Source organism: Tupaia chinensis, unplaced genomic scaffold (genome assembly GCF_000334495.1).
Source record: "Tupaia chinensis unplaced genomic scaffold, TupChi_1.0 Scaffold000231_1, whole genome shotgun sequence".
NCBI lineage: Eukaryota > Metazoa > Chordata > Mammalia > Scandentia > Tupaiidae > Tupaia > Tupaia belangeri.
In genome coordinates this window covers 1,089,015-1,097,702 of record NW_006159706.1, presented here as the reverse complement: position 1 = coordinate 1,097,702, position 8,688 = coordinate 1,089,015, and the positions used below count along the sequence as shown (strand labels likewise).

The 8,688-nt window shown below is 52.7% G+C and overlaps 1 protein-coding gene across 11 annotated transcripts in view; it reads left to right on the top strand.

Moving 5' to 3' along the window:
- FBXL19 (F-box and leucine rich repeat protein 19) overlaps positions 1-7,750 on the top strand; it is a 22,794-nt gene extending 15,044 nt beyond the window's left edge. For all 11 annotated transcript variants that reach the window (XM_014587697.2, XM_027771708.1, XM_027771707.1 and 8 more), the window contains 4 exons: positions 2,602-2,765; positions 2,858-3,019; positions 6,905-7,123; positions 7,231-7,750. In XM_014587697.2, coding sequence (XP_014443183.1) covers positions 2,602-2,765; positions 2,858-3,019; positions 6,905-7,123; positions 7,231-7,409 — 724 coding nt within the window. In that variant the 3' untranslated portion in view covers positions 7,410-7,750. The remainder of the gene's footprint in view (positions 1-2,601; positions 2,766-2,857; positions 3,020-6,904; positions 7,124-7,230) is intronic.
- Positions 7,751-8,688: the final 938 nt, after the last annotated feature.

The window sequence follows — 8,688 nt, the reverse complement described above, 5'->3', positions numbered from 1 at the left end:
GGGATCTTGGGCACGCACACACATGCGCCCGGCGTGAGTTTTAAGCCACCGGGTCCGGGACGTGAACCACGGTCGACCACGTGGGAGTTCAGCAACATAGCTGTTACGCTAACTGCTGGTCCCAAGTTTATTCCTTCTAATGAGCAGGAAAGACAGAGACAGGCACCCTCAACAGGGTCCTCGTGCCATGATCTCCCTGCTCCAGCCAGCCTCAGATCTTGGGCATGCACATGCCTAGTGTACTTGAAGGTCTCTGGATGTGAACCTGGGACCACTGACAAACTCTGAACCTTCCCAGTGGGTCAGCCTCACAGAATGCTAATGTACCATCCTCATCTGGCACCATACCTAGTACTTTTAAGTGACAAAATATGACTTAATTCTTTCATTAGTTAAAAATGTCTCTCTATTGATGCTATTTTATCTTTTTTTTTTTTAAGAGAGATTTTTGTTATATGGTACCTGTGCTTGCTGAAGAGACAGAAAGTGAGAAATCACCCCCCCCCCAGGGGGATGGCTATGCTGCAATCCCTTCTCCTCCATTCTCCTCTCAGGATCTTGGGCATGCATGCACACACGCCCGGTGTGAGTTTAAGCCACCGGGTCCAGGATTCAAACCATGGTCGACTACATGGGAGTCCAGCAACATAGCCATTATACCAACTGCTGGTCCCTATTGTATTTATTTTTAAAGCTACCATATTTTTGTGAAACAATACTGTTTTTTGAGGGAAGGGGAGAGGTTTTGCTATAGGATGCGTTCGCTCACCAGAGAGACAGAGACAGAAAGTGAGAAATCGCCCTCCCGGGGGGGATGGCTGTGCTGCAATCCCTTATTCTCCGATCTTCTCTCAGGATCTTGGGCATGCACTCGGTGTGAGTTTAAGCTACTGTCAACTACATGGGAGTCCAGTGACATAGCCATTACACCAACTGCTGGTCCCCCAAAACAATACTGGTTTTAATTATAAAGAGGGATGCTTTGGGGGCCAGCAGGTGGTATGGTGTTTAAAGGCGCTGAACTCCCACATGGTTGACTATGGTTTAAGTCCTGGACCTGACAGCTTGTTTTCTCACTTTCCCTCTTTCTCTGTTCCTCTCTGGTCAGATTTAAAAGGATGAATAAATAAATGAAGTTAAATAAAAAATAATTCTTTAAGGAAAAAAAAGAGGGATAACTTTCAAGATAAACTCATGTTCTTCAGATAGGGGATGGTGGATGACTGGAGTGTAGGAATCCTGCAGTGCTCCAGCCCTGAAGGGAAAGCCCTTTAGATTCAGGGGGTTGGGAGGGAGTTTAGAGAACCTCTTGGCTCCCAGCCCTTCCTGTCCAGTGGGGATTTCCTGACATGCCTTTGAACTACTGGACTAGAAGACAGTTCTCAAACTGAGTGCAGAGGAATTTTAGTGTGCCACAAAGTGTTGAGATTACCTTGGGAGAGGTAGGGAAGGGTTTCCTGGTAAAATGAACTTGGGAATCCCTCCTCTAGATCACTGTATGGCGGACTAATCAAGGCTTGAAGTGCCAGGGTCAGGAATCCCGTTTAACTTTGTTTAGGCCTCGTTCCTCTTTGTAGTGGTAGCCTTCAGGCCCTGGCCAAACCAGGCCTTCATGTACCTAGAGTGAACAGGAAAAGCTATAAATGAGGTGGGGGTGGGTAGTGCTGAGGGGTAGCTGTAAGTAGTTTACACTGGCTTAAGTCATTCATTTGCTAAATGCACAACGAATAACCTAATTTGTCCCTGGCAGTGTGTTAGCTACTGGGGATACAGAAGTGAAAAAAGATAAGTCTGGGGCCAGCAGGTTGACTGTTGGTTAGGGTGCTAGACTCCCATAGGGATGACTGCAGTTCAATTCCTGGACCTCGTGGCTGGCTTTTTTACTTTCCTTCTTTGTCTGTCTGTCTGTCTGTCAGTCTGGGGAATTGAAAAGTGATAAAAAATAAAATTAAGTAAGTACTTATTTGGGGGAAAAAAAAAAAGTCTGCCCTTGAGCATACATTCTAGTCGGAGAAGCACAATAACCAAGTGGAAAGTGTCAGGGCCGCAGGTCCAGCTTTAGGCAGCGGCCATCCACAGCCGGGCAGGTGTGGAACAATGGCAGAGATTAGCCGGAGATGAGAGGTGCCCATAAGCTAACTTAATTTGGTGAGGGAGAAACCAAGAAGCCCGAAAGGGGTGGGGTGTGGGGGCTACTGACAGATCCCTTTGGCCCTACATCAAATAGTGTGAAAGGTGTTTGTGTATGTATTTGGCAGAATGCTTTATAAGCTGTAAGGCCCATGAACTGTAATTATCTCATTTGATCTTACAGTAGCCCTGTGGGGCAGGCAGAGTTGGGATCATTATCTTCATTTTATAAAGGAGGCCTCAGAGACTCAGGGCAGGGAAGGGACTTGCCCAGGGTCTTGCATCCAGCTAATGGTGGAGTTGGGTCTCAAGCCCAGTGATTTTGGTCCAGTACCAGGAGCTTCTTGCCATTCTGACTGGCTAGTAGGCCAGGAGAAAGCACGGGGAACTCTGGAGGGTGGGGATGGTGGGGATTGTGGATTCCCTGGAAGCTGAAAGTTGAGGTTTCTGTCTCCCCCTTGTGGCTGGCAGGTGCTATGACAAGCGTCTGTGGCCCCGAATGGACCTGAGCAGGAGGAAGTCACTGACCCCACCCATGCTCAGTGGAGTGGTCCGTCGCCAGCCCCGAGCCCTGGACCTTAGCTGGACAGGTGTCTCCAAGAAGCAGCTCATGTGGCTTCTGAACCGACTGCAAGGTAGGGCAGGGTGGCGAAACATGGCAGAGTAAAAACAGGGACAGGTCTGAAATAGAACCCTCCCAGCACTGGTCTCCTGTCCCCTGCCCCAGGCCTGCAGGAGCTGGTGCTCTCTGGATGCTCCTGGCTCTCCGTCTCTGCCCTGGGCTCAGCCCCACTGCCGGCCCTGCGGCTCCTGGATCTCCGCTGGATTGAGGATGTTAAAGACTCCCAGCTCCGCGAGCTGCTGTTGCCTCCACCAGACACGAAACCAGGTGTGCCCTCTGTTTGCTCCTCTGTAGAATGGGTCGAGCAGGGTCGATCTATGTGGCCTCTAAGGTCTCTTCTGACTCATGCTGGGTGTTAAGGCATTTAACGAAAGGAGAGAACACATGAGTTTGCCCAGGAAGGCCCTGGTTGCCACTGCTCATTCACTCACCTGCTGCATGCTTTGAACTATCTTGAAAGGCACAGGGTTTTCCAGGGAGCGCGAGGCACAATTAGCAGTGCTGGGGCAGGAAGCAGAGGAAGATGCTGGCAGAGGTTTGGTCACCTTGTGGGGGGTCATGGGGGAGGGGGTGGAGGCCCGGGAGCGCTTCATACAGCTGAAAGATACGCTGCTCCCAGCGTGCTTTCTGGCCCCCACCAGACTGCTCTCCACACTGGAACCAGGGGAGCCACCCAGAGGGCCTGTCTGCCCATGTGCTCCAAACTCTCATTGCTCCCAGTGCTTCTGGATAAAGACCAGTATTTCACCACAGGTGCCGAGTCGTGGTGTGGTCTGGCTTCCGCTATCCTATGTTACCCCTGCATTCTGGCATCTCAGCCTCCTTGCCGAGTTCCCTCCTAGGCCTTTTGCCTACTCTTTGCCCCTGATGCTCTGCCTTCCTTCATTTAGTTAACACCTACTCATCCTTTAGGCCTCAGTGTAAATTCCACAATGCCACTTCTTCCTAGAAGCCCTCCCTGATCCTCCCCCTTCCTAGCATGTCACTATACAGTCCTGAAGTGATTTATGAACTGTTTCCTCCCACTGTTAAACTCCTCCAGGGCAAGGACTGTCTGCTCACCCAGCACCGTACTCAGTGGTGTGCTCAGAAGTATCTGTTGAATGAATAAATTGAATGAGGAGTCCGGATGGAACAGGGAGAGATCTAGATTAAGGACAGATTTCCAAAAGGAGATTTGTTGGGCCCTGAAATAAGAGTTTAAAAGAACCTTCCTTTTCAAAGTCCTTTCACAGCTTTCTTTAATGACTCCCTTCTCCCCATCAGCCCTTTAGAGCAGCTCTGGAAGGGGAGGAAAGAAACCAGAATTCTTCCCATTTTTGGATAAGGCACTAGAGGCCCAGAGGGCTTGAGTGACTATTGCAAGTCCCACAGGTAGAGCCAGGCCAGAGCCTTCACTCTTTGCCCAGTCATACTGGTACTGGACTGAGTCAGAAAGACCTGGGCGGGCGGCAGCGGGGAAGAGGCATCTGGATGGTGCATTCCGTGAGGACTGAGAAAGGGCTGGCTGACAGACTGACCCCATCTCATCTGTCTTAGTTCATTTCAGTCCAAGCCTTTTGTCAGGAGCTTGCACAGATGAGCTCGCAGGCCCTCCAGGCTCACTGTGCATGTCAGGACTTTACACCCACCCTCCCATCCTCGGCTCCCTGGCTTTGTGCAGCATTCCTGGAGCAGAACTTCAAAGTCCTCCTTTCTTGTTTTTGCTCTTTGCTTGGTGTATTATTCTTTTCCCTCACTATACATTCAGACCCTTGAAGGCCCAGTTTCATTCCACCACCTCGGTGACCTCCTCATTGATGTCATTCCCCCCTCCCAAGCCAGAAGTAACCGATCTCATTTCCTCTAATGGCCTTAAGCTCTGGCCCAGCGTGGAGGACATCTGTCAGTGTATCTCCTCTCCAGGCTAATATAGATAGGAGGAGAGGGGAGAATTCAGGGCTTGCAAAGCCGGGTGCCCCCAGGGGTGCTCGGACAAGTAACAGAAGAGACGCACTGGGGCAGGACACTGGGGAGCAGCACCTGATGCCCAGCCTTAGCCAGTCATTGTCGGGAGGGAAGGGATGACCCAGTGGGGCCAGATCGCACATCTGTTCAAGGGACACTAAGTGTCTGCGTTTATTTATTTATTTTTAATTTGCTAGAGAGAGGCAGAGGGAGAGGGAGAAAGCACCCCACAGTGAGTCATGGTCATGCCACCACCCCTTCTCCACCCTGGGCATGCATGCATCCATACCTAGTGTGTTTTCAAGCTGCAGGGTCTGAGACGTAAACTGCACCATCAGCCACGGGGGATCTGGTGCCCTTTGCCACTAGGCCACAGCGCCAGCCCTGTTTCTTTATAAAATCGTCCTTTTTATAGTGTTAGTCTTTAATTTAAAGAAAACATTTGGCACTATACAGACTCCATAAAACCCTTTGGGAGCCTAGTTTTAAGAATTTGGGGTTTGACTCCTGGACCCAGTGACTTGAAAATCACACTGGGCATGTGCTCATGCATTCCCTGTGTGTATGTGTGTGTGTGATTGTGATTTCTCACTTTCTCTCTCACTGTCTCTGTCTCTCTCTAGTGAGCGCACAGGTCCTAAGGCAAAAACCTCTTTAAAAAAAAAATTGATGACATCTGAACTAGTTTGTCAGGGCTTGACTGGTGCCTGGGGGCAGATAGTGTTGAAATGAGAGTTTGGAGTCACAATCACTAGGTCTGGGTTTCCTAGCTCTGTTACTTCATGGTCATGTGATTTTGGATCCATTGCTTCAGGGTTTGAGCCTCAGTTTCTCCATCTATAGACAGGAATGATGGTCTAAGAACTTGTCTCCTAAGGCTGGGTATTAGCAGCATCCATTTCCCAGGAGAACTTATTAAAAAATGTACTCTGAGGCCTCACCCTAGGCCTACCTAAATCTGGGGGAGGGGCCAGTGATTCATTTGAACCAACTCTCCAGGAGGCCCTGAAGCTTCTCTTAAGAGTTGATAGCACGAAAGACCATGTGCTTCGGGTACAGAGATGAGGGGCGTGAGTTCTTTGACATCAGCCGTGGGAGAAGAGAAGGCCTGAGGCAGGCAGAGTGTCCAGCATCAGTGGTCACAGGCAGAGCCTTTCGGGTGGGGCCACTTGTGGAATTTGGCCCAGCTGTTTGGGTGTGAGGGAGAAGAGTTTCAGGAGTTGGGACCCAGAAGAATTAGAGGAATTTGGGAACCAGCAGTTATCGTAATGGCTATGTCGCTGGACTCCCATGTAGTTGACCACAGTTCGCATCCTGGACTCGGTGGCTTAAAACTCACGCCGGGCGCGTGTGCGTGCGTGCCCAAGATCCCGAGAGGAGAATGAAGGAGAAGGGATTGCGGCGTGACCATCCCCCCTGGGGGGTGATTTCTCACTTTCTGTCTGTATGTCTCTCTCTGTCTGTCTGGTGAGTGCACGCGCCCTATAGCAAAAACCTCTCCAAAAAAAAAAAAAAAAGAATTAGAGGAATTTGAATGTTCTAAGGAGGCTGGACTTCTTTAGCAGAGGGATATATTGTCCCATCTGTGTTTGAGAACGACTCTCTGGATGCTAGGAAGAAGAGTGAGTGAGTGAGGAGGCCAGGGCAGGAGTTCAGGCAAGAATGGCACTGACTCGGAGTGGTGACCAGGGAACTTCTCCAAGGCAACTTGACTCATCCTGTAGGACAGGGAAGTGAGAGGAGAGGATGGGCCTGTCAGTGAAGGAATGAATGTGTATCGAGACCTGCTGTTTCCCGGTTGCTGGGAGGAGAGCAGTGAGCACCACCAAAATTCCTGCCTTTCTGGACTTGACTTATCAAGGGGGGAAGATTAATATGAAAAGATGTACATACTACATCAGGTGATGGAAAAGGGGAGGAAAATAAAGCAGGGAGGGGTAGAGAGTGTGGAATATTATAGTGTAATAAAATCATGGAAGGCCTCACTGCGGTGGTGATACGAGCCATGGGCAGATGAGAAGAGGTCAGGTCGGGTGTGTTTTTGGAACAGAGCTCTGCAAAGTGCAGAGGTCAAGGCTCTCGCAAGTTGGGAGCAGGTCCCAGGGCGCATGCAGAGGAACATGGGTGTGGATAACAGCTGGTCTGGATGCCTGGGTGTAGCAATGTGAGTGGCTAGGAATGCTAACCTCTCCTCTGCCTGCCCAGGGCAAACGGAGAGCCGAGGGCGGCTGCAGGGGGTGGCAGAACTGCGCCTGGCAGGCTTGGAGCTGACAGATGCCTCCCTGCGGCTCCTGCTGCGCCATGCACCCCAGCTGAGTGCCCTGGACCTGAGCCACTGCGCCCATGTTGGGGACCCCAGTGTCCACCTCCTCACAGCCCCCACATCCCCACTCCGCGAGACCCTGGTGCACCTCAATCTTGCTGGTAAGCATGTCTCCTGTCTTGCTAGCCTGTTGGTCCCCATGACCAGAGCCCCCGTGTTGCCCCAGGTTCACCTTCCTGGTCTCAGCTGCCACTGCCCCATTCCCCAGGTTGCCACCGCCTCACGGACCACTGCCTCCCGCTGTTCCGCCGCTGCCCGCGTCTGCGCCGCCTAGACCTGCGCTCCTGCCGCCAGCTCTCACCTGAAGCTTGTGCCCGGTTGGCAGCCGCCGGGCCCCCTGGCCCCTTCCGCTGCCCAGAGGAGAAGCTGCTTCTCAAGGACAGCTAGTTGGGTGCCCCCCACCCTCCTCCAGGACTCACCAGGAGCCTGGACCTCAAGCCTTCATTTCACCCCCTGCTGGGAGGCCAGGTTACCCACCTCATGACTCGGGATTCCTGAATTTTATGACTCGGAATTCCTGCCCAGGGACTCGAGCCAGCCTCCCCCTTCTCTTCCCCCTGCACTGATATCTCTGGGGGACTCTCCTTCCCATCTCCTCCCCCTTCCACCTGCTTCATTGTCCATCCCCTGGGGGGAGTGGGTCAGAGGTACTGGGGGGTGCTGAGCCAAAGGGACAGTGGGAGGGGGGTTAAGGTGCAAGTTTGAGGGAGGGAGAATGGGGAAAGGGTATCGGCTGACGACCAGATACTTGGAGTGGGGGGTGGGGTGGGGGGGCCAAAAAGGGAAACCAGAGGAGCAGTGGGGACCCAGGTGTCAGAGGTAGGGGGACTGGGGGAGCCAGGGGAAAGCCAGGACTGAGTTGGGGGTAGGGGACAAGAGCAGGTGTGGGGACAGTAGTACCCCTGGGGAGGGTCACCCCTGTCCTTAACCCCTCCCCAGATTTCAGCTCCTTTCTCCCAATCCTGACTCCTTGAACGTCACTGAAAATGGCAGCTATTGCGAGGAGTGGGGGCCACGGGCCTACCGCTGTTCAGCTCGTGGCCCAGGGGAGTGGTAAGGGGTACCCTAGCCCCCTGCCTGCCTCTCCGCACAATACTTGAACATTCATCTGTACTGAAGTGTTACTTGAACCGGGGGAACCTCGGACCTGGGGGAGCCGGAGTGTGAGGGGATGGCACCAGCTTGGACTGAGACTGGACCGGTGGGCACCCAGTGGGGACTGCGCCACCCCAGGCTCTCTTGCTTTACTGTATTGAGCAGCTCCACCCTCCTGACCTGAGTTGGGGGTTGGGGGTGTCAGCCCAATGATGGGGAAGATGGGACTCCTCCAGCTTGGCTCTTCCCACTCTTTCATCGTCATGGAAACTTGTATCCCATTTGCCCAGGGAACTGCCACTCCTGGTTGCCGTGGAAATAGCAGCCAATGGACACCTCCCAATGCTAGTGCTAAGGCTGGAAATGGCCCCTCTTAGTTGCCATGGGAATTTAGTAACAGACTCTCAGCCCTCCTCGCCCCCGCCTTCTCCAGTGCGGGGGCGGGGCTTTCGGTTCAGAGGGCGGAGTCGGGGCCAGGTCCCGCCCCTCGGCCCGGGCCTCCGGGGGGAGCCGGGTTGTACCATGTAGGGGAGGGGGAATCTATCCACATACCTCAGGTAACAGGAAGGTG